This window comes from Aphelocoma coerulescens, chromosome 1 (genome assembly GCF_041296385.1).
Source record: "Aphelocoma coerulescens isolate FSJ_1873_10779 chromosome 1, UR_Acoe_1.0, whole genome shotgun sequence".
NCBI classification, from domain to species: Eukaryota; Metazoa; Chordata; class Aves; order Passeriformes; family Corvidae; genus Aphelocoma; species Aphelocoma coerulescens.
The window spans coordinates 9,048,938-9,075,092 of record NC_091013.1 but is presented as its reverse complement, the minus strand read 5'-3'; the positions used below and the strand labels follow the sequence as shown (position 1 = coordinate 9,075,092).

Below are 26,155 nucleotides of genomic sequence, written 5' to 3'. Positions count from 1 at the left end.
CCTACAACGAAAATATATATATCAAAAATATGGTGTACACTGCTGTTTTATCTAATTTCTGACTTTACATTAATTATTTTCCTCTTTCAAGTACTTGTTTAATATCCTTTGATGAATAAAGAAGCGACATGAACTAAGAGTAAAACAACTATTTCCTTACTGTACTGTAGGTTATTTACTACATTCCTTACTATAAGGTAGTTTATTCACTACATTTTTGTAGTGAATACAATGCAATTAATATTCTAAATTTTTGAGATATATTCATTCACATTTCAATTTTTTAAATAATTTGAGCAGTTGTTAAGCAACAGTGATCTGCCAACTGGTCAGTTAACAACCTTTATTATGAGATTGTGGTGGAGATCCTGTTAGGACATCATATCTGTGTGTGCAGATTTTGTTCTGTTTCCCCCAGCTGTCATTCTCCTCTTCTACAGTGCAATCCAAAGAATCTCCTACAACACTCACCAAAGCCATTGACTGTTTTTTTAGTTCACCTCTGCACTAATTATTACAACTACACACACATTATTTTTAACTTAACAAAAGAGTTTAAACTAGGATTGACATGTGAAATGTGTCAGCCTTCTACCAGTGTTACATCTATTCTACAACTTCTACTGACTGCTCGTCCTGTAGGCCCCCACCAATCTTGTTTCCAATCCTGCCACAACTACTGCTGCCATCATCCTAAAAACACACCCTAAAGTGTTTTATAGCAGTTACATTCTATTTCAATTAAAGTATCTGTAACAAAGACTTCTCAGAAAAAAATCAATTATTTTTCTTTATTCCAGAAACGAAACAAAAACCACAAGATACACATCAAGCATCAAAACAAACACCATGAAAGCACATGACTGATTCCAGTGACACTTGGAGAAGTGAACTGCTGAAATTTGCAGAAGGATTCTATTGATTAAGAAAAGAACTAATGAAATAAAACTAGATACGGACTATGTATAATTCAAGTCTCTACTAAATTTGAATGAAGTTCTCATCTGAGATTCCTTTTCTCCAGGCTAAACACTCTAGATCTCTCAATGGCTCAAGTTTGTGAGTTTTTTTTAAGAAATGCAACCTAGAGTGCTTTATAGGTTTAAATAAAGCATTTTTAAAAATCAACAAGATTTCAGTTTAAAATCTAAGATACTAGAAAATATAAAGACAAGAGAGTGACCAAAGATGGCAAGATCACTCTGAAAGCTAATGCACAACTGTTCATTGATGAAGGACACATTAGCTGAAATATCCCTCTGGCAGACTGAGGAAGGCAAAGAAAAGAGATGTGATATGAGTGGCTCAATTCGAACACAGATCAGTGCTGGGTGAGAAGTGGAAGGGAGAAATGGGAAGGGAGGACAAATTCAGGATCTGCCAGATAAACAGGCCAAATTGATTTGTCTTTTAGAGCAAGTCTCCTGTGCTTGTGTGCCTTTGAGAAAACCAATAAACTAATGGCAACTGGAAGGCACTGGATTGACCAAATATTTAAAACTTGGGGAGTGTCAAGAAAGGCAGAGTTGATCAATAACAGAAAGGAGAGAAAGATCATTTTCTGGATCTACTCAGGAAAATCTTAAAAATAAAGATTATCTTGGCAAAAGAATACAGTCAAATTCATCACCTTTAAGACTATTACCTGTTTTCTGCGATGTAGGGTATTTGGCTGATGAAGCATCCAAATTAACTCTGGCTGAAGCTACCACCGGAATAGATAATTTTTTAGGAACCTCAAAGAAATTTTTCATGCTCACTTCTACACTGTAATCCACGTACTTCAGCTCTGGGGGGTGCTTACGAGGTTTCAGAAGTGCACATCTCTGCAAGTGAAGCAATAATGTATAAATCTGAACGATTATATAAAATTTTCAAGTTAAGAAATGCAAAACTATATAGTCCTAATTCTAAAATTGAATTGTCAGTTAAGCAAATTACATAGCAATTTTGAGTTATCCTTCCAAATAAAAACTGTCTTGTAAAATATTTTTAGGCATGCATCTGAAACATTTGGTTAAGAAAAATGCATTTTTAAATTTACAGTAAAACCCCATCCTACCCAGAAAAAAGCTCTGCTAGCCTCTGTGCATACATGGGAAAGACAAGAAAAGGGAAAAATAAAACATAAAAAGAAAAATATTTTGTATCAGTTGTAGAAAGATGCTTCTTTTCCTACTTCATAAAGTTTCTGAGTAACAAGAAGCATGAAGAAGAAAAATTATTTTGCTATTTGGCAAGGGATAACTATTAGCTGAGTTAACTGATATTTCAATGTTGACAATGTATTTTAGAAATTAGGGCATTTAGAATCAATTCTAGAGACACATAAGCTCTTCTTCTTGGTAAAAAGCATTGCTAATCAACAGCATGAAATATATCAGGAAAGGATTAGCAAAGTATATTAAGGCAAGCTCAATATAGGCATGTGAACCTCTTAATGAACTTAATTTGACTCCTGTAGGATAAAATTACAAAAATACTGCCATGATTTAATACACTGCTTGCTCAAAAATGCCATTTTCAATCCAATAACACACTGTAATTGCAATACTCAAGAGTAATTGTAAGTTGAACAAATTTAAAACCTAGTAATGTCTTTTTTACAGACAAGGCTTTGAATTAATGACTGTTGTGAACTATCTTGAAGCAAATCTAGGGCGAAGATAAATGCAGAAATATTCATGTTTTACTAAGAAAACTGGTTCCCAAACTCTGTTGCTTTAAAATACCGCCAGGACAGCAGGTATCACAGTACATATTTCAGTCAGCCAAGGAATGCAAATCCATTGTGGGAATTCAAAAACTCAACTTGAAAGGAAAATCAATTTTTCTTAAAGATTGCCCTTAGGTGTAAGATGGTCCAATTACAGTTTAAATCAACTAGGCTTGGGTTCTGTTTTGGGTTGGTGGGGGGGGGGTTTTAGTTTGTTTTTTGGGGGTTTTTTTGGGGGGGGGTTTTGTTGTTTTTTGGGGTTTTTTTTTGTTTTTTTTTTTTTGTTTTAATACAAATTTCACATTCCCTTGCTGGTTTTAGAAAGCAGACCTACCCTCTGACATTGCTTTGTTTTGACTGTTAATCTATCTATTCATAGAGTCAATACAATGTTAAAGTACATATGGACTTTGGGAACCTGTTAACATTTAGCTGTTAATATAAGTTTTTTGGCACAATAAATATAGAAACAGGTAATTATTCAAAATTCTTGTTTATTGAAGAGCAACCAGGCAGATGTATTTGACTAAAAAAAAATTCACATCAAACCAAATTGTTAGGATAGTTCTTGTATTACTGTATTTGCACAACTTCTATGGTGCAAAAATAATTTAGAGAGGAAACAGGAAAAATTGTTATTTGAGTTGAAAAGCTGAGCTCACTATTTATTAATTTCTATCATACAAGACTGAACTTCCCACATTCTCTCTCATACACACACACAAAGTGAATAAAAAAATCAAAGATGCAAATAATGCAATTCCCATATTAATTGCAAGTTCCACTTCTCTCTGATAGGAATGAAATTCCAGAAGACTTTGCAGTGGGAAAAAAAATTCATTCTCACTTATAATGGGAAGTTCCTAACCAAAAGGATTACATACCTTTACCAGTTTAAATTTGACTTGATCTTCTGCATAATCAAATATAAATTTACACCTACACATGACTTTCGTAACTAGACTATTTTCCAACACTGAAATAAAAATCCAACATGACTACACAGCTTTGTTATATCTTAATTAAAAAATAATTGCAAGATGACCTTTCCTGGAGCACTGAACACATTTAAATTATAATTATCTTGAAGAAATGTCTTATGATTTAAAAAATCATTAAAATACTTATTTTAAGATCCTTGTTCTTGTTATCTCATTTGAAAATATATGTTAGGAAAAAAACCCAGTTGGTTAGTATTACATAGTCTATGAACATTTCAAATATTTCCTGGAATCTTGTAAAAAAGTAGAGGATGAAAATATTTTTAATGACAGACCTAGTTGAAAAAGAACATTCTGCAAACATTCACAAGACTAAACTTTGCTGCTTCATAGGCTAACATTTCCAAGAGTAGACATCAACACAATTCAGATGAATGTTGCAACTGCTCCAATTTTTAATATTTTTGTGGGCAGTGAGAGTTAAATAGAATTTAGTATCTTTTAACTCTCATGATCAATGGAGATCTAAAGCCACTCTGTTACAAAAATACAGATTCCAAGCACTTCTATTTCATCAGCCTGATGGTTCATGATATTCCAAGTGTGAAATTCTTATTTCCAGCTAAGAATTGTAATTGCATTCAGCTCCCAGGATTAATTACTTTTTAAGAATAATTTTTTGAAAAATGAATGGAGGGTATATAAAGCATCAAAATTAAACTGCATATTTTTCAAGGACTGTCTGATTTTAGAAGGTATCTTCTTAGATGTACCATCTGCACTTTCTATGTATGAAGGGCGGCAGATTCTGTTACAGGGTGCTGAGGCACCTCTCTCTTTCCTTGCATATTACTGTTCCTCAAATCCTAATTTAGCACCATTTCTTCCTTCCAGAAATTAACTTCTAAAACTGCTCCTCATGAATAAAGAAATTTATTATCTCGGTGTCTCAGAACCCCTGTGATCAATCGTGTTTGCCATCTCCCTTAACCCCATATCAAAAGATAAGTGATGTAATATAAAAGACATTGGTCTCACTTGTAAATTCAGCAAATTGAAACCTGACCACAGGTCCTTTAATGAAAAATTCATTCCCATTCAAATGTATCTAATGCAATGTTTTATTTCCAGTACCTTCTCCATTCAAGGACACCATGATTCTTCTTCAAAAAAAACCCCATGTAAGTTTTTAAAAAAAGCAAATTCTTTACACTGAGCTTAAAAATTTCCATAATCATACAGAAGAATACAAAAAATCCTTCTTTATCCCTGGGGGCCAATGAAGAGCCCAAACTTTGAAGATCCAAACTGGGCAGCTGTAGGATGAGACTTTGTCACATCAGCCAAACAGCACAAGCCACAGCCCCAAGTGCACAAGGTCCCTGCTCATCTTGCCTTGATCAAAACTAAAATTCATCAACACCACTATGGTGTACTAAGATAAAAGCACTCCATGTTTCTCAGTCACACAAAATCAGGATAGAAAGGAAATGCACAATGTCCTAACAGCTGGAATATGGCAAATTTGGTGTCCATATTCAGATGAGATGTGTGCTCAAAAGGAAGCAAAATGGAACCTAAGTAAATACTTTTTACAGTTTAACAATGAGGGCACATCTGGACACAGTGGGAAGTGAGAGCTTTAGCTCTGGGATTCTTGTGGAACAGGACTTTTCCTACCATAACATCTAGTTATACAAGGAGATTATTAGCATCTATGACTATGAAGAAAAAGTCAGGTATCTAGCAACTGGGTCTAAAATGAGGCATGTTATTTTGAATCTCACTTCACTGACTGCAGCATCCTTCCCCTCACAGTCCCAAGTGAATGGATTCTCATTATTGTTATTTCTTTCTTTCTTTTCTTTTCTTCACTCTCCACTATTTACTACAATTAGCAACTTCAGTCTAAACATGTTCTTCCACAGTCAATCTTTTTTCCAATACTTTCCTCCTTCCCTTGTTATCTTTGTTCACCTAAACTTCCCACTTTCAGCTTTCTCTTATTCATCATTACAAATTATTCACAAAACAGCCTTTGTTAATTATTTACAACAATGCCAGACCCAACCTTAACAGTGTCTGATAGTTCCATCCTATATTATCTTTACTACTACCTGAAAATGTTTCAGGAATAATTAAAGAAACACTTTGGAGGTAAGAAAGCAACACAGTTTTATGGGAAAAAGAAAAAAATCATTATTTGTTTTACTAATTCTAATTATTTAAACAATCAAAACAGATCTTTGTTCCTTACAGCAAGGAAAAGAAACAGTAAAAACTTAGTACAAAAGCAGCTAGGACTTCTAGCCATATGTATAGATGGGTTGAATAAAAAATTATAGCACTAGTAACTGATTATGCATATCCAGTTTGACTCCAAAAACACAGCCCACGTTTATTACTGTTTTCTAGGTGACTTCTAAGGTGACTTAAGTAAACATGACAAAAATTTACAGTTTAGAGAGACTGGAAATCATGCAATTTTTTAGTTATTTACTCTTCAATTTGACAGGTTAAAAATGGATCAAGTAGTACTAAAGTAAGGGTGTATTCCCTTCTGTCCATCCATTGTCTAACATGATTATGCCTGCAGGAACCAAGTAGAAAGGTGGAATAGAAATCCAAAAGAGAGTAACAGATTTCCAGAGATTCTGGATTTAACCTACAACATGTGTCCCAAAGGATTTCATGAGCTAAATAATTCATTGAACCATGGGAGCTGTAGATGGGCTTTTTTCCTTTTTTTCCTTTTTTTTGTGAGGAAAGGGGAGAATTTAGACCACCTAAAACCATACATCAGCTCCAGTTTTCACCTCACAACACCAACCCCCCTCAAAAAAGGTTTCTCCAGTTAATGCCACCAGAATTCCTATGCTGCCATTTTTAAACAGATAGTTGGCACGAATTTATTACAAAAAGTTAATAGGAATATGTTTCATAATTTAGTCTGCAGAGTGGATACCAAGATATTTTTAATGTGTAAACTCTTTGCTGTACCAGTAGCAGAATTTCTCCCCTGTATTTGTCACAAGCAAATATAAGACTGTCTGTTCATGGAACAAAATACTTCTTTCTGCACATGAGTTTCATTTCTCACATGATAATTTATTCAGTGCTATTATCCACCATTATGTGTTTTATAATATAACTGAGCTAATTATCCTCCACTCTTCCACAGTACATGTAGTTTTAGAACTCACATTGCATCTTAGCATGTCTAGTGGTGCAAGGAGTGTTCCTGTTACGTCTGTCTTGATCCCATCTACAACTTCAGAGCAGTTAGACTTTTCATTAAGTATTGCCTAGTGACTGTGATATTAAGGGACTTTAGTTATGAAAAGTCAATAAAATGTTACCACAGCAGTGGATTAGCTATAATCCCAAAGGAAACTACTTGAGTCTAGAGGACACAACTACAGTTGTTTTCCCACTACAAATACACAACAGATTAAAGTTACGATGTAACATTCCCTCATTTTATTTGTTTTATATTACTTTTCAAACAAAAGGCATAAATTTAGCAATATCAAATCACAAGGGAAAGTTTTTTTCCTCTTAGCACTGGGAACCATACTCAGAGAACTGTCTAACTGGAAAGCTGGAATAACACTGCTGCCCAGCAATTGCTCTGAGGCCAGGTACCATCAGGGCACAAGGGAAACTAAAACCCAGAGTGTGGCTATCATCCATAGGAGGCTATACTTGAATTCTTCATAAGAAAAAGCCTTGTTTATTTGGCGATGTTACTATTACAGATTTATTCACAAGTAATTACTGATTGTTTAATGGACTACCTTGGAGGACTTTTTGTTTCTAGATGTTGAAATCTTGGGAAAATATGTATAGGTTGGAATGATACATAAGAGGGGAGCTATGTCTTATTAGAAAAACTTGTGGTATTCCAAAACTATATTGCATTGATTGCAAGACAAGGAAAAGTCTGTCCTGCTGCTTCATTTATTCTCAAAGTCTATTGGTTTGAAAAAAAAATCCCATTTCTTACAAAAATATGCATCATGAAGGATAGTAACACAGATACCTATTACATCGAATATGAAAGCTTTTTTACTTGACAGGTATTTTTCAGAAGTAAAGTAAAATGTTAGTGCTTTTCTTAAGTGCAACCAAGTTTTCTTAAAGGAAGGCCATCATAATAGCATAGGGTGACAAAGTAGCTTCAGAATGAACATGTAAAACATTGCAGTGTCTGAGGGGAATTGGGATTAGTAACTGTCAGATTACATATGTGTGAGAAAAAAATAACTTCACACCATTTCCTGAAATATAAAAACAATTCAGTCCTACAAATCAAGGACAACTACATTTAATTGCAGCACCAGGACAAGTGTGTTTCTCACCTCTACTCTGGACAGTCCCAACAATGCAGTTGCAACTCGAACGCTGCTGCTCTGCAGAGTCCCAGTCATCAACCTCCTTTCATACTCAAGAGCTGACATCTGCTGCTGTGCAGCAAGAGCCAGGGCTCTCTCTCTTGACTCATTGACCAATGGAATCCTCAGATTTTCCTCCAGAGTCTGACCAAGTCCACATTTCAAATATAAAACTGGCCGTACTGTGCTTGCATCTGTTAAAAAACCCAAACAAATGAAAGAGCAAAACAAAAACATAACCACACACCACATTTGTCAGATGCTGGTGGAACTTCAGAGTATTTAAAATTTCTAACATCCAAAGAAAAGTCAGAATACAAAATTCCACCAATGTTTAGTTCCATGCTATTTATCCGGTACACACCATTTATTACATATAATGCTTTATTTTTCAACATAATAGGGAAGCAAAAATTAGCAGACTGAAATCCAACCCAAAATTTAGCTAATAGAGCTAAGAAATAGCTAATAAATTAGCTAATAAAAAAATCCCAGACTTCAGAATTACTACTATTATAGAAGTATTAAATTTTACCACAGTCTTTCTGCTACCTACACAACACAGCCATGGTTTTACCCCTCTAGATGATTTTAGATCCCCTCTAAATGAAACCACCAGAAATTATTTCAAGTAGCAGCTACACTGTTTCTGAAATAGGATTGACAGGAGTTTATCCCTGGCTGTTTGAAGGCAAAAGCATTGGCATATCTGTCAAATCACATCACTGCACATAAAACTCATGTGTTTTAAAACTAGAAAAATTCTAGATAAAGATTACTTGTCCTGGTTCATCTGGCTAGCAACCTATACTCAGAAGAAGAAAATTAGAAAAATTATGAAAAAGTATTTATGTACACTATGTTGAAAACAATACAAGAAAGATGAAGATCACCAACCACCAGCTGATGCTCTGAAGAGAATGGACTGGAAAACATTAGAGGAAATATTGCATATTTCAATTACAATGTATTTTTTACACTTCACTACAAACAACTTATTTTACCACATGTACTTGATTAATTCTAAGAAAAATGCATGGAAACAAAAGAACATTTACAAAAAAAAAAATTGCTCTATTTTACTCTTCTCCCTTCTATTCACTGTACCTTCTGAGGTATTGGTAGCACACAAAATATTTGGACTATCCAATGCAGGCAATTCTGAAGGCAAAGGTAAATCACCTGTTCCCTCAATCAGGTATACAAAGTCTCCAATCTGCAACACAAAGACACACATCCACACACATCAGAAAGCCACTCATGCAGAACAGAAGGCAAAATATCAGAAGGAAAAGCAAAGATATCCTAGTAACACCGAAGATCTGACCTGTGCAATAATTCACATATTCAGGAGACCTGGTTTTTTAATCTATGCCTAAATAGAAGAAAATTATTATTTCAAGCCATGCTGTGATAATAAAGTAACTTTAATTGAAAACATTAAATCTGAAAAGTCAAGAAATTGCAAAAGGCAGAACACTTTTACACTCCTCATACAATTTGACTGAATAAGGGTACCCTGACCCATGAATACAAAAAAGATGTGAATTTTTCCTATGTGCTACAGTTACTTCTAATTTAAATATGCTCATGAGCAACCTTCATTGCTTCATTTCACCACTTAGAATTTTTTTTTAAAATGTTTACAATAGTTTTGAGCCAGAAACATTCCTCTAGAAAGTAAAAAAGAGCAGAAGTCAAGGCAGGTTAGCATCATGAACAAATTCTCCTTTAAAAAGAAATAAATTTAATAAATCTTAATTATTTCATTAAAAAATGGAAAATTTACAGAAGCTTGAAAGTAAATATAAATATGACCTAGAACAAAGATAGTCACTTTTCCACAGAGGAAAGGATAAATTAACTATCAGAGAAATAACACTTCGAATTATAGGTGAAATGAAAAAAATAAGGTGTAAATAAAAGACAGAAAAGTATTTTTGAGGAAAAGAAAACTCGCTGAAAGTACTCCAAATTAGAAAGTCCACAAGCAGAATGGCTCAAACTAAAAAGATATATAAGTTAGGTTCCATTTCTCTATCTGAACTAGGCAGGAGATTTAACATATATACTAATATTGCTTTGATAACTTCTTTGTCTTTACCACAAATTTTTTTTCAGACAATTGTAGCTTCTACTGATTGCAAGATAAAGAATTAAATGCCTCCACAACAACCAATATAATCTACACAGTCAGTCTCTCTTTATTTCCATAAACCATATTCTGTAAAACTCTGCCCTAAAAACATGTATTCTGTCTTTTATTCTTCATTCCAAATATGAAGGAAATAATTTAGTTCTATAATTTAGTGCATCTTCCAACCAATACAATGTTTTCCTTTTAATACTGCTCAGTAACATAAGAAAACCCTGTTTTTCCCTTTGCCTACATTTTTAGTTTCATCAGATATTTATGTTAAGGCTGAAAACACTGCAATTGTATTTCTGACCCCGCAGAAGGAAAGCTATTCAAATTTGATGACATTTTCTCCCTTTCCTTGATTCAAGAGCTCACACAAATCTTCCTTGAGAAGGATTAAAGAAACCTGCAGCAAAATTGGATTCCCACACACAAATAGCCACTCCTGAGAACCAATTTAAACAGGAATTATTCCTGTTTGACACAGTGATTTGGCTCCATAAGGGCCCTTAACAAGCTCACAGCACATACAACTAATTTTATGAAGGTGCTGGTTTCTGGGATGCCATTCTGCTATCAGTTACTTTTCCTGTCCTTGCTGACATCAACATGCTTATAGGAAGGAACAAACTTCCCTAATTTCCTCTTGGCTTTGAAGAATTGTGGGGGTTTGATCTCCACAGAATGCAAATCCTGTTCTCTTTCTGCTGAGCTTTTTTCCTGATGCTTTGGAACAGAATGGGTATTTCAGTGTACTTTGAGAGTTTAACTCCCTTAATGGTTTATATTTCCATTTTCCAACAGCTGCAAACAGGACAGCATCAAGATTGTGTAGGGTTTACTGTTAATGAAAATAGTTAATAAAGGAGCTGTTGAACTATTTATCCAATCACATTGCTAACTGATATTACAAAAGAATGAAGAGCTACTAGAAATTTTCTGTTTCTCATGCAAGCCAGTAAGTAAGAGAAAGAGATAGCAAAGTGTTCCTCAATAAACAATATAATTTTATATTAGACATTTAGCTGTAAAAGTCTGGACTAGCACTCTTAAACTATGATTTAATATATTATTATCATTAAAAATTCCACACTGTTCACACTTAAATTAGCTCCCAGAAATAAAGATATATTTAAAAAAGCAACGCAGTTATGTTTAACAATATGTAATAATATCTATGAAAGGACCTATGTTAAAAATCTGAAAAATGTCCATTTCAGTTTTTCCTAAAAAACAATGAAATACTGAAACAAATCCTTGAGGAATGTTATAAATAGCTTGTACTGTCATTTCAAGCATTATAAAAGTTAACATAAAGATTATTTCAAAATAAGGAACATCCTTGAGGAAGCCAGAAACTTTGAATCAGTGTATCCTCTTGCTGTTATTACAGATATAGAGCTGCTGCAGTGACAGATAGGATTCCTAATCAGATTCAAGCCTATTGATTTAAATCCCAATACCTTTTTCATTGATTGTAATGAAGGAGCAGACATACTCTGGTTAATATTTTGGTCTGTTTGTCAAAAAGGGTAGGAAATGTAGGTAGGAAAAAATCACAGAAATACTAGATTAAATTATTTATTAGATTTTATATATAGCACAAGTCCATATTTGAATGACACAAGACTCCTCATTGTGTAAAGGTCATTTGATCATCATACAGCATGGTGGCTGCACTTCTTTGTCAGTTAGATAATGGTATGACTGAAATATTGCAGCCATATATACAATATTTAAGAAAGTCAAATTCTTCCTGTGCCATTACTGTACAGCTCTAAAATAATGTTAGCTATCTTGCAGTTTCATCTTTCCCTAGGAGATTTAATACAATTCCTCACAAATTATGCAATCATGTAGATGGAGCTAATTTTTCTAACCTGAGGTTCTGCATATCAAAAAATTTTGTACCTTGAGGAGACTTTAAATGCATCACATCTACTCAGCTAAGCTGGAAGGACCAGGTGTTCCAGAAAAAGGTACCATTCAGGACTTAACAGCAGCTTCTCTGAGGTATTAATGCTTCCTACTGTGGAAAGGTCAACTAAATCTTTGTGAAGAACAGTGACCAGTAGCCAGGTGTCTAAATTTACTTCTACATCACCACTGGAGGCAACACTGGGGCTTTCAGAAATAAACTTTTCCTTTTCCACCTGAAGTATGACCATCCTACAGCTCTGACCACATCTCTTAGATTAACACTCTTTCCTTAACATGTCTCAGTTTCCCTTCTCTTCACTCTGTTATTTAGCTTTCAGGCTCTATTCTTTATGTAGCAAGAGCCTACTGTTCTCAGCCAGGGTGTATACTTCTGCTTCTAAGAAAGAAACAAACGGGTAAATGGTCAATAGCAGAGATTTAAAAGGGTATAAAATCATAAGAGGTAAAAGGAGATTCTCCTCAGATTTGCTCCCAGACAGCAGTAGGCCAGGTTCTTCCTTGTCTGGAGAATGCATCTAGATATTCCATTGAATGAAAATGATGAACCTAAAATTCTTTATGAATGTACTGCTGTTGATGTGTATTTTCTTCCCTAATAATTTCTCCCTTTGAATGATGCTAGGCACTGGATTGATTTTCCACTGAACCATCCACAAAGATTGCTAACCTCTGACATGAGGACAATAATACATTCTCTTTGTGGGGGATTCCCTGGTGTCAACAAGGCATGAGCTCACTATTTCAGTGTATTTTCAACAGAAAATCCCTCTTCTATCTCTGCTAATTTTCAAGAAAATCAAGATAACTGTACACTCTTTAAGACATCCAGTCATATGGGTTTTTTCTTGTACAAATGGCCAGGATTTTAAACACTGGACAGAGTCAGAAAGACAGGCTTGGGCATCATTGTATTAGTCTTATTTTCCTTTATGAACAAGATAAAAAAATTAAGCTGGCCAGGTGGCATAGCCAAAGTCACATTTAAACATTTAAAATCCCATCAAATATACAACCAGACACTAGCAGAAGTTCCATGTTCTGTAGAAGGGAAAAGTATGGAAGCTGAGAATGTGCAGGAGAGAAAGAAAAAGTCATTTAGTTTTAGGTGCATTGTTACAAATCATCAAAACATGGCAGAGAGAAAGGCAGAGGCATGTAATTGCACAGAGGGAAAGCTGAAACACAGAGGCAGTGTTATGGAAGTAAGAAGCAGAATGCAAGCCTTGAGATTGGCCACACATAAAAGAAGATTAGAAAAACAACAGGGTTTTGAAAAACATTGACAGCCAGAGACAAAACACAGTAGACAGGTTAGAGAGATGAAAAGATGGACTAAAGACAGAAATAAGATTGTGACTTCTGAGATAAAGGATTACAGGAATATCAAGAAGCTGGATTGCAAGGTTTTAAGTTCTGAAATTTGATCAAAATCAGATCTTGGTAATTTAATTGAATTTCAATTAAGTATATATGGCAAAACCTAGGCTACATGAATCAAGAGAGACTGAAAGGTTGTGGAGTCAGTATTCATGTACAGTCTTTTCTGAATGGAACTCTGATTGACAGAAAAATTTAAAAAGAGACAGTAAGGAAAATTATTATTCTACTTTGATAGCATGCCCTAAATACAGTGATAAATACATGGAGAAGTACAGAACAGTGAAGTCTTTATCCATTCCCTGCCTATGCATTATTCTTGTGCCCACATCAAGACAAATTATTTAAATTTCTTTTCTTTTCTGAAGTTCATATGCCTAGAAAAGCTACCAAAATAACATTCCTCGCAGTATTACTTTTTATCATTTAATGATTTTAAAGTGAAAAGTTGCCTGCAGCATTTCATATAATTCTAATTATGCAGAGATTAAAGGACAGTAAACTTTGGTTTAAATTTCTTAGCTGAAGCCTGTAATCTAATGTAAATCTCCAACCAACTTTTTAAGCCACTTCATCCTCCATGAATTATAGAAATACTATGTTTTCATGGAAAAAAAAAAAAAAGAAAGAGTTTCATTTCCAAACACCAGCACATAGATCACATCTTTATAATTACACATGCATGCAAAGACATTACCTTAAAATATATACATAATTAATTTGTATCTTCATAGAATCATAGAATATGCTGAGTTGGAAGGGACCCACTAGGATCCTTGAAGTTCAACTCTTGGCCCTGCACAGGACCATCTCCAAGAGTCGCCCCATGTTCCTGAGAGCATTGTCAAAATGCTTCTTGAGCTCTGTCAGGCTTGGGGCTGTGACCACTGCCCTGGGAGCCTGTTCCAGTGCCCAGCCACCCTCTGGGGGAAGAATCTTTTTCTAAGATCCAACCTAAACCTCTCCAACACAACTTCAGGCCATTCCCTCAGATCTTGTCACTGCCACCACAGAGCAGAGATCAGTGCCTGCCCCTCCTCTTCCCCTCACAAGTTTTAAGTGCAGTGAGGTCCCCCCTCAGTCTCCTCCAGGCTGAACAGACCAAGTGCCCTCAGACACTCCTCACACAGCTTTCCCTCAAGGCCCTTCACCATCCTCATGGCCTCCTCTGGAAGCTCTCTAATGGCTTTGGGTCTTTTTTTATGTTGTGGCACCCAAAACTGGAGGTTTTTATGTTGTGGCACCACCAGCACTGGAGGTGAGGCTGCCCCAGCTCAGAGCAGAGCAGGACAATCCCCTCCCTTGCCCAGTTGATGATGCTGTGCCTGAAGCCCCTCAGGACATGCTTGGCCCTCCTGGCTACCAGGGCACTGCTGAATCAGGTTCAAGCTGCCCTTGATAAGGGCAGGTCCCTTTCCACAGCACTGCTCTCATTTACCCTATCCACACATAACTGGCAATCATCCTGATTCTTACCTGACATGATAAACACAGAACACACATTCTATTCTTACCTTTTCATTACCCAGAATGACAGTGCAGTAACGCTTTTCCTGATGAAAGGGAAGGAAGTGAATATCTAAGGCTGCAGAACCTTTCCCTTTCAAGAACAGTTTTTCAATCGGACTGAAGAACTCATGCAGGAGGCCAGATTGATCAGCTGTTAAAATAAATTTAAGTGGATGTTTAGATACAACAGCACAGGTTGTAAAATTAAGTAGTGGCATGAGTTTAAATATAAGGATACTGTATACAGCCTCCTGTAGCAATCAGTATTTAAGGCACACCTGTAATCAGTAATCAGTATTTACAGTGACAGTTGTGTCGATGTGCTGCAACACTGCATGCTGTATTATTTAAATACATTTTGCTAATTACCTGTGTTCTTATTGTGTTCATTAAAACAAAACTAGGGAAAACAGACAGTTCTCACCATTAAAAATTCCTTAAGGAGGTACAGCCTCTAAAAAAAGGTCTACTTACATCAGAAGGAAAAGTATAATTTACTGCTATTGAAACAAAGGATCTCACTCTCAGAGCAGCAACTATTATCTGAAATCCTCTACAATAGGCAAAACCTAAATACTGGCACACAGGCTTTTCTGCACTGTTTTCACAATAGCATTGTGCTGAGAAAGAATCTCAGGGCTGAATCTGGCAGACTCTGGCTTTCCCACTGTATGTTTTTCATCTGCTAAGCACATTTTGACAATGCAGAACCAGACCTTCATTCAAGCTTTGCTGGCTGGGTTTCTAGGCAGGACAGCAGACTTAAGAATATGTGTGAAAGTTAAAACAGAAGAAGTGAGTGAGATTACATAAGAAAACAATGACAGACTCTGGCCAAATGGATAGAACAGGAATGGGACAGCCACAACTTCTCTGAGTAACCTGTTCCAGTGCCTCACCACCCTCACTGTAAGAATTTCTTCGTCATATGTGATATAAACCTGCCTTCTTTCAGTTTAAAGACATCACCTCTTGTTCTATCACTACATACTCTTGTAAAAAGTCCCTCTCCAGCTCTCTTGTAGCCCCCTGTAGGTACTGGAAAGCCACAATAAGATCACCCCAGAGCCTTTTCTTCTCCAGGCTGATATTTTGACTGTGATACACAATTTAAGGCCAATATTTTATGAAAACTATAAATAACAGTTAATGAGCAGACCCATAAATAATATTTATTGAACATACTTAGATGTCAAAATCTTGCTTCTGTAGATAATCTCATTTCTCCTGTAGTGAAACATGAGGTATTGTATAGAGGTACTTACAGCAAGTGTCTTTGTTTGAATCTTCAGGCAGTGCACCATTTTTTGAATGTAGTATGTTATTTTCAGAACTAAAAGGAAAAAAAAAATAAAGCAATATTCTAAAGCTATACATTTCTGTTACCAATCAATAGCTTATTTCCCCTTTTTATTACTAAATACTTCAATACTAATAAATACTAATAGATACTTTGTGATTTTTAACATGAAAAATCCCCACCAAAATAGACCACTACATTTTGGAACCATTTTCCTACCAATAATGTTAAAAACCACCTTATTTACTTGAGGTGGCTACAGGAATGACCTATATTAACTAACACTGCAGTTAAGCATTCAAAAGAAACCTAATGTAATCAAGGATTTATCTAAAGGAGAAAGGGATGACTCTTAACCTAAACACCTTAACTCTGTTCATGACAATACTGATTTTCAAGAGTATTTGAAAAGAACACTCAGAAAAAAATAGCTTAGAATAAAATCTCCTCTGAACTCCCATCTCCCCAAAGCAAACTGTGCTCCTGACCATCATATTTTCTTCATGTGACTTTATGTAGTTTTCTATCCTTCTTCACTTTTCTACCATTGCTGACAGGTGTTAAGATTGTGCAGTTACATTTATGGAAGGAGAGTTTTGCTTAATTTACAACAAGCACAGAGCTCAAAGATGCTGAAAACAATACTGTAATGTATCTCAGAAAATACTGCGAGTCTCAGCTCAAGACTCAGATTTAATAATACTCACACATAAAAGCCATTTCACCCAGCTGTTAAATTTGATGAACCAGCATATAGTAAACAATTATTACACACAGTGTTTAATGTTGGGTCTCTCAAAATAAATAGGTAATCTTGCTGGGCTAAGAAAAATCACAACTTTAAATAAATGGACTTGTAAAATTCTCAGAATATGTTATCCTGGAGATTTGTTTTAATACCTATACTTAAAGATCATTTTTCAGATAGGAAAATTATCTCTGAGTTATATGCATACAACATACTATTTATTTTGTACTTTACAAATAAGTATCTCACATTAAAAAAAAATACGAATTTTCTAAAAAAATGCCATTTTTTTAATACTTTATCTTTGAATGAGAATGTGAAGTCATGCTTGCAAAAATAGAAACTACAGCAGAAGAATCACTGTAAAAGTAAAAAATAACTCGAGCTGTATGAAATAATAGAATAGTACAACAAAGTACATTACATTTTTTCACTGGTGCAAATTATACATTGAATAAGTCCTATTTTCAGATCTAAACAACTGAGAAACTCATTGGACTGATTTAACACGGTCTTGAACTTCTCTCAGTACCAATTTTTTTCTTACACCAATGAACAAAGCACTTGCAGGTAAGTGATGGGAAAAGAAAACAAACGTGTGTTGTGGAAGACGAGAACATTGTGTCTCATTCTTCCATAACAAAAAGAAATAGCATCCTGTTCAATAATAAAATCAAAAGGAATAAAGTTCAGAAGGTATAAGAAGCTTGGTTATGTTCCAAGTCTGGTTCAATACATCCTCTTTCAATACACAGAGAAATAAGGAAAAAGATTAGGCAGAAGAGCTTAAAGCTGCCATAAAATAAGTCTACACAGACTGTTCACTGCACCTGGGTCAGGCAAATCCCTGGGATCAACAGAGAATGTGGAATGAATGGCTCAAAAGCAGCCCAGTGCAGGAGGACTTGGGCATATTGGTAAATGAAAAAATACACCCAAGCTGGCAATGTGCACTCACAGCCCAGAGAGCCAAACGTGTCCTGGGATGCATCCAAAGCACCACAGGCAGCAGGTGAGGGAGGGAACTCTGCCCCTCTGCTCTGCTCTGGTGAGACCCCCACCTGCAGTGCTGCATCCAGACCTGGGGTCCCAGCATGAGAAAGACATGAATCTGCTAGAGAAGCTCCAGAGGAGGGCCACAGGAATGGTCAGACTGCAGGAGCACCTCTCCTATGAAGACATCCTGGAGAAAATAAGGCTCCAGGAAGACCTTATTGCAGTCTTTCAATATTTAAGGCCAGGGCAGAGGAAACTGGGGATGGGGGGGAGAGGAGAGCATCTTCTAAGAAAGAGAGAGAGAGAGACCAAGCAACTTCTCCAACTGCCCCTCATTTGGTTTTGGTTTTTTTGCTTACAAAGCAAGTTTATTTAACTGTTTATTAAATGAACAAAAAGTTCAAGAGTATGTTACAGGTGAGGATGGGTTAATGAGGGCACCTCTCAGTTGCCTGGTTGAGGTGTGAATATTTCCAATTCACTCCTGCTGTGGTTTATTCTAACCAGTTCAAATTAAAATCACAGCTTGGATTGGAAGGGACCTTAAAGATCATCTAATTCCAATCCACTTCCATACATTTGCATCAGTAAGAGCCTAGTATCTGCTACCTGAGTTGTCAGATACCTGTTCCAACATAACACCACAAAGCCACTGGGCTTGTCATGTCATCAGGTGTGCCAAAAATCCATATTAAAAGGAAAATCATCTCTGCAGTCAACACTGGGAGTGTGCATACATCATCATGGCAGATGAACTATCCCTATGTAACGGTGTGCCTTTACTCTTCAGCCCAGGCTCCAAACAAGCCAATAACTGTTTTCCAAACCGGAACACAAAGAATTCTCAGAAAAAGAAAATTACTTTCCTTGATATATTTGGAACAGAATTTACTAGCTTATCTTTACAGTCCATTATAACTCCAGATTTTATATATTACTGAGGGGGTAAAAAAAAAGTGCCAGACACCACAAGGAAATCTTAAATTCACAGAGCAGCAACTTAATCAATGAACTTTAGGATGTTTAGCAAGCAAACATCTTATTAGAGAGAAGTAATACAACAAACTTCTTAGAAATGCATTGAAAATACCAAAACATTTGAACACAAAATTCACATCTAAGATATTCACCACTGTTCACACTCTGTGGAACAGTTTGTGATCTCAGAACAGAGTAGGATAGAAGCTAAAACAGGAGCTGTCCAAAATAGGTACTAAGGCTTAGAGTGAATGGATTTCTTTTATATCAAGTATTAACCATAATTGTAATGGTTCCTGATAACATATTTGTAAACTGTATTTTCTGAAACAACAAGTATTAATGCTGTATTTCATAGAACACAGGGACACAATTTTTAGATCCTAATTTTTTCTTTATTCTTACAGTAAGTAAATACAGGTATTCCGCATAACATAATTCTTTCCTTGGCACATGAAACAGCTTAGAACAAAAGTGTAAGACTAAAATTCAGAAAACTGAAATTCTTTGGAATTCCTGATATTATCTCTAGTTAAAAAAAAAAAAAGGTAATTAATTTAACAGTAAGAAGCTATAAACAATGCAGAGTGTGATTTGAAATTCATTCATTCATTTTTCCTTTTTTTGGTTTAGATTTTTTTTTTTAATGTAAAAATATTTATCAACATTCACAGCTTGTTTTGCAAATCAATCTGTGCAATCATGAAACAGCCTTATGGACACTGTACTGCATATGATAATCTGCTTACTCATGGTCTTAGAATAGGACTATTAGTGGAACATTGATATATCTTTACCACTTTCTAGTTTTACAGTCGAAAATCTATGAAGGAAAAGTTAGCTATTAAATGTAACCTTGAACTTTTACTGTCATTTGATACTTTTTTCCTAATGGGTAGAATTTAAAAATACCAACATGCTTGAAAGCTATGGATAGTTTTACATTACACAGAATTTCTGGGCCATGTAGTGTGCTGCTCTGCACCTGGTTTTCCTTCTCCCACAGGGTGCAGACCATGCTGGCACACAGGTGTAGACCAAGGATAATAATTGAAGTGTCAAGGGCTTGGAAAAGCACAGAAAAGTGGATAACTTGAAAACATCTTGGCCTATTATACTTAAAAGAAAAACAATGTCAACTGGATTAATAAAAAAAGTACTGTGCTTCTCACCAAACACCATCCAGTTCTCCATGAATAAAGAGATCTTGCCTTCAGCCACTGAAGTACATTGGCTACTGTTAGATTTTTGGGCTTAGACAATGCTGTGTCCCAGCAAGAACATAGTTCCTCAGGGCTCTAGCTCCAGACTGGGATCTTTCCAGTCACACTGTGATGAGCCCATGCCACAGTGACTAAAGACTGGTCTCCTCTCTGGTTTGAATGACACCATTTTGGGTGCCTGTGACACTGCCAGAGAGGAAAGCTGGGAGGTAAAATGGTCACCTGCCAGGCAAAGCTTCCTACAGTGAGGTTTCAAGTGGATCTGACATATCTGGAGGCACAGGATGAGGATGCAGAAGGAGCTCTGAGCCCAGGTGGTCATGCTGGGATGATTAAGTCATCATTTGTATGCCTTGGTCCTGACATCAGTCTCACAGACACAACTAGCCAAAGGGCAAGCACTGATTTTATGGTAGTTTTATGCTTACAGAGCACTTAGAGAAATCGGCCCTCAATTTGTACATGGCATTTTCTGGATGTACCAAAAGAATAAAAATGATTGAGGGCAAAATCTTCTTACTGATCAATTATAAAATATACGTACACTACTTTTTTAACACAAATCTCAGAAGTTTGTTCCATTCAAGAAAAAAATCTTCTGTAAAGGGGCATTTAAGAGGCTTCTGTTATCATCGATGACAGAAACATCTAAAAATATAGCAAATCAGTGCTGGAAATGTCTAAAAACTTAAGATGCCCTGAAATCAATTTCAGTAAGAATGAGATCTGGATGTGTGACTAAAATTACACAATTTATACTGATTGTCTGGGGATAAATTAAGCTGAAATATGCAAGATGATTAAAAAATCCTTTTCTATTATTATACACTTATTTAATTTAGCAGAAAAAGTAGCATAAATTACACTTTAGAAAACTATTTCCAGTTAAAATATGTGTATATTTTTTCTTAATAATGAAATGTTCAATATTTTTCTGTTTTTAAATATTTTCTTTTTTAAAAAAAAAATTTCAAAAGGATTTGTAAAATAGTCTGAATTTCATGACATGACTGTGGACCATCCCTATAATTACAATTCAACCTACAGTATTGAAGAGGTAGTAGTTTATTATTTCCCAATAAACCTTGAATAAGTGTTTCAGGATTCTGAGTGTTTACAGGAGCTTTAAAAATGACATGACCCAAATTGTGGAAAATAAATTATTAAATAAAGAATTAATGAATAACTAAAGAAGAACTTTTTTTAAATCTGTTTATAAATTTTTTGCAGTACTATCCTGGTTTCAGCTGGGTAGAATTCTTTTAATTTCTTAGGAGCTGGCACAGTGCTCTGTTTTAGAATAGGGTGAGAATAATGTTGATAACACACTGATATTTCAGTTGTGCTGAGCAGTGCTTACTCCAAGTCAAGGACTTTCCAGCTTCCCATGCTGTGCCAGGGAGCCAATTCACAGGAAGCCGTGAGGGAGCATGGCCAGGATGGCTGAACTGGAGTGGCCAAAGGGACATCACAGAACATCAAGCTCAGCAAGAAAACCAAGCAGAGCTGCCCAGGAGAGCCTCCCACTGCTCAGGAACTGGTTGGGCATCTTCTGTGATATTTCCACATCCTAAACTGTAATTCTTTATGACAGGCAGCACACAGCTATGCACAAACAGGTAATACTAATGGAATTGTATGATTGTATTATACATTATAGCTGATATATTATAGTTAGCAATTGTTATCTGGAACTTACCTAAACTTTTGCTCTTGCTTTACTTGCCTGGCTTGACATATTTTCCCTGGGTGCACCAAACAGTGTGTGGATTCCAGCAAAATTACCCTGGAGTATGATAAGCACACATAATGACTGCATTGTTAACTTGCAGAATGAAGAGGAAACTCCATTTATTCTAACTTTTAAATGCAGGCTCAGTAAAAAAGCTTATTATTTTCAATTAAAGATGCTTTAAAAGTACTTGTTGTGGTTTAACCCCAGTTTTTCTGTGAAAGATCTTCTCCCTTGGTATCAAACTAGCATTTCTTAGTGTTATTTGCAAGTAAACAATATACCCCCTGATGAAAAACTAGATTGTTCAAAACACTGGAAGCATGATACAAAGAATTTTATTTTTAGATTACTGGTTCAAGTGTTGCCCAAATTGATAATGACTTAACATAGCTGTCAAGTAGCTTTTGAATGATATAAAACAATTACATAAAACTAAATTCTTCATAAAACATTCTAAAATTCTATATAAAGCTATCATCACTTCATTGATGAATTCCAAGAGAGTTATTCAAATTATAGGATTGATTCAGCCTCACTAACCACCTCAAGAACTTCAAAATAAAAAGACAGAAGCTAATTAAACTCATATGATTCCTACACACAAGGCTTGTGCCAGAGGACATTGCTGGAGCCGTGGAAACAGCCCTGTTATAGGATTGTTGTTGTTATTGTTGTTGTTGTTATTTGTATACACCAGTCCTTTTCTGCAGGGGAAAGAGAAATTTAATTTGCAGCTTCTGCAACATGTATATTCATGTTGCAGAAAAAAAAGTTAAAAATATTATGAAAGATGGTTCTTGCAAATAAATGAATGAGATGAACCAGTGCTTAGTTCTACAGACTAAAGACAAAATATGGAGTCAGATCACTTAAACAGATTTTAAAGGGTACAACAATCGATTTCCTTTGTATTAAGGAAAGCAACATTTATAACTCTGCAGTTGTTGCAGCTATGATGAATACAAATTAAAAATTAGACTAACTGATAATGATGCAAGCCCCAAGGCAAAAGCAATTTTTCTTTTGCATGCTTAATAACTTAAACAGCAGGATAAAGCAGATTGGGGAAAAAATAACCACTTATTAATTAACATGGCTTGTTTCTCTTTGTAATTCTGCTGGACCTCAGCCAAACACAAAAATACAAGCAAGGTTCATGAACTCTGTTTGATTAAAGCTCCAGCTTTACTGCTTACACTGAGAAGGATTTCAATTAAGGCTTATTTATCTTCTTTATTCATTATGATAGCTTCCACTTCATAGTGCTTGTAACAATTTTGGGAATGTAAATCCCTATTATTTAATCTCCAGGTTTTACATTTTTAAGAAGAAAATTATGGAACAGAGTGGATAGAACAGCATGATCATTAAAGACTTGTCTTTACAGCACTGTCTACCTGAATATGCCATCAGTTTTGAAGGGATTAGTAACATTTAGGTTAAATTTCTTCAGCTCATAACATGGGGATTTGCACTTTATCGTATCCTAAAAGAGAACAAAACACACAAGGCCAAGAATCAAGTTATCATCATTTTTTCCTTCTTACCTTTACATGTCCTCTATTTTTTCTCTTGCCCCAACCTTCCCTTCTAACAGAGTCAGAGGGGCTAAAAAAACAAGGATCACCTAAGCCCCAGCTAAGTCCAGAGGTGCTCAATGACTGTGGATTACAAACATGGGCCTACCTGCCCTGACTGGGACATATCTGACAACTACAGAGTCTCTGTGGTTAAAAAGCACAAATAAATTCAGAAACATCTAACAAAAGCTTGTGGTCCATCTACATGTGACATCTGAAATAACTAGGATGGAGCAGATCAGCACCTTCCTAACAGAATTTCCAATAACATTCATATGCTGAAAGGGCTCCAGATTTCTTTTCAGAGCAATCACTGCAAATGTCTACAATTTATTCAGGATCCAAATGTGATTTATGTCCTTAGGAATCTTACATATTCCTCTACGTTTTTCCCTGAATGTACATAATCTAATACTGGAAATGTGAAAATTCACAGTTCAAAGGCTAATGCAGATGGTAACTCACATTTTCATTCTTATCTCAGTTCCCTTTTGCTTGATATAATGTACAGAATTTTTTTTTTTTTTTTTTTTTTTTTGTGACAATATTAATCATACACACATAAACTTACAATAGGCTCAATATTCTTAACTTCAGATTTTAGGGAGAATGTCAGTGTGGCACCATCTACTCCATCAACTTTATTTGAGATCAGTATCAGCACTGCTTCAGCAGGGTGCAGGAAACGAAGTGTGAATTCCACATTTACAAAGCCTTGTTTCCTATGAAAAAAAAAGCACAAAACTGGGACTCAAATTACTCAGAAATGTAATTTCAGGAGCACATTTCAGAGTCTTTTTAAGGGAAGAGTCCTAGAAAAGACAGTAATTTGTTTCTTCTGAAATACTTTGTTGTATATTCCTCTGCCTAAGAGTACCTTAAAACATTCTAATCAAAGAACTATATAAATAAAGAGCACAACTGAATCCTTATTGCTTTTTACATCAGCACATAGCTCAATTTTTCTTTACACACACACTAGCACAGGAAGTTCCCTTTCGTTAAAGTATCACCCTAAGTTAACAACTGATCCAATTTATGCTCTTCTATTTGAATAGGTTCTTCTGAGTTAAGCAGTCAGACATCCTGTTAGGCATTTTCCAGGGCAGATCTAGATAGTCTTAATCAAATTATCATTGAAGAGTGAGAAAGAAATTGGTTAAAAAACCCCTCAGAATAATTAGTAAAGCTGAGTTACTAAGAGGCAGAAAAAACAAAGTTCTCCTGTACAAGCAACAGCTTCTCTCCAATAGGAAAACTGGAGAAGACCACACAGAATGAGAGTTTAGACTAGGTACAAATTTAGACTTTATTTGCATCAGTCCTTCAATGAAGCAAGAACAAGAAGCTCTCACTTTGAAGGTCTCAAAATTTCTCTCTGAATTTGAGATTAGTCTTAAGAAGGCAGGAAGTCTCAGATTGTCAGTTCTGAATATTGCTGATGAAATCCTGGAAGTTCTGTAAACCTGGCTCTTACAGCTTTCACGTTCAGAGCCCCCAAACAGTACCATTTATGACACTGAAGAGTTGCTGAACCCCAGAGTCTGAGGCTCCTAGGTTACCTCACCATTCAAAATGTCTGGAAAAAACATGCTGTGATGCAGGCACCCAGAGGAATAAACTGCCTGAGACATACACTCCCAAAGCCACCTTAAGGATCAAGTTTTAAGAAGTCTGCTCTGGTCACAAATAAGAACAGGCAACTGCAGCATAGAGAACTTTCTGGCTGATTTTTGCCCTCTGACTCATGCATGTCATTCTCTGACAGCTGAGAATTCGGATTTGAACTGTTCCCTTCTGTGGCAAAACCAAACGTTGCTTAGTTTCATCTATTAATCTGTGTTGTGGTCCATTTAAAGTGAGGGAAAATTCATCTTATGGAATTGTTCTATAATCTTGGGGTTTTGTGCTATTCCTGTTGTGAACTACAAGTCTACATAGCACAGTGCAGTGCCCTGGAGAGTGGGAATCTCAGATCAAGAATTAATGATGCCATATGCAATATATGAAACTCAGCTACACTGAGAATGTTATTCACGTTACTATAATTTCCAAACACACCTACATTATGATCTAACATATAGAACCTGCAAGGCTCCCACAAATCTCTTCAATTCTTGGAGTTTTTAAACACTTGCAGGAGAATATTAAGAAAGCTATTAATTACAAAGAACCTATTTTTCATCTAGTGATCATGACATTATAATAAACTTAGCAGGGATTACCGTGCATGACTGGCATTTCCACAGATTTTTATTTCTATGCAAGTTTTCAAATATTTTTTGCTATCTATAATGCCAAGCAGCTCAAAAACAAGGCCGTGCACATTTTCTTCTGTCTTGATTTTGCTTTGTGGTTTATTTTGGGTGTTTTTAAAGGTGAAGTGAAAAATAGCCATGGTATTGACCTTTCATAGAAACACATGATATTTTCCAGGATTGAATTTATATAACAACTCTTATTTGAAGTAATTGCAACGAAAACGGAATCAAATCAGCCTCACAGCTTGCTGAAAACATAGCATTATTTGTTGTTCCCTTTGCATATATTTATAATAGGCATGTAATTTAATACTGA

The 26,155-nt window shown here is 35.6% G+C and overlaps 1 protein-coding gene across 1 annotated transcript in view; it reads right to left on the bottom strand.

Annotated features, from left to right (window-relative positions):
• The window catches only part of CFAP47 (cilia and flagella associated protein 47), a 277,703-nt gene that overhangs the window by 157,314 nt on the left and 94,234 nt on the right, over window positions 1-26,155 (bottom strand). The window contains exons 38-45 of the mRNA XM_069031242.1: window positions 24,150-24,300; window positions 23,396-23,484; window positions 21,963-22,049; window positions 16,284-16,351; window positions 15,024-15,169; window positions 9,159-9,267; window positions 8,019-8,245; window positions 1,646-1,826 (exon numbers count right to left, since the gene is read on the bottom strand). Coding sequence (XP_068887343.1) covers window positions 1,646-1,826; window positions 8,019-8,245; window positions 9,159-9,267; window positions 15,024-15,169; window positions 16,284-16,351; window positions 21,963-22,049; window positions 23,396-23,484; window positions 24,150-24,300 — 1,058 coding nt within the window. The remainder of the gene's footprint in view (window positions 1-1,645; window positions 1,827-8,018; window positions 8,246-9,158; window positions 9,268-15,023; window positions 15,170-16,283; window positions 16,352-21,962; window positions 22,050-23,395; window positions 23,485-24,149; window positions 24,301-26,155) is intronic.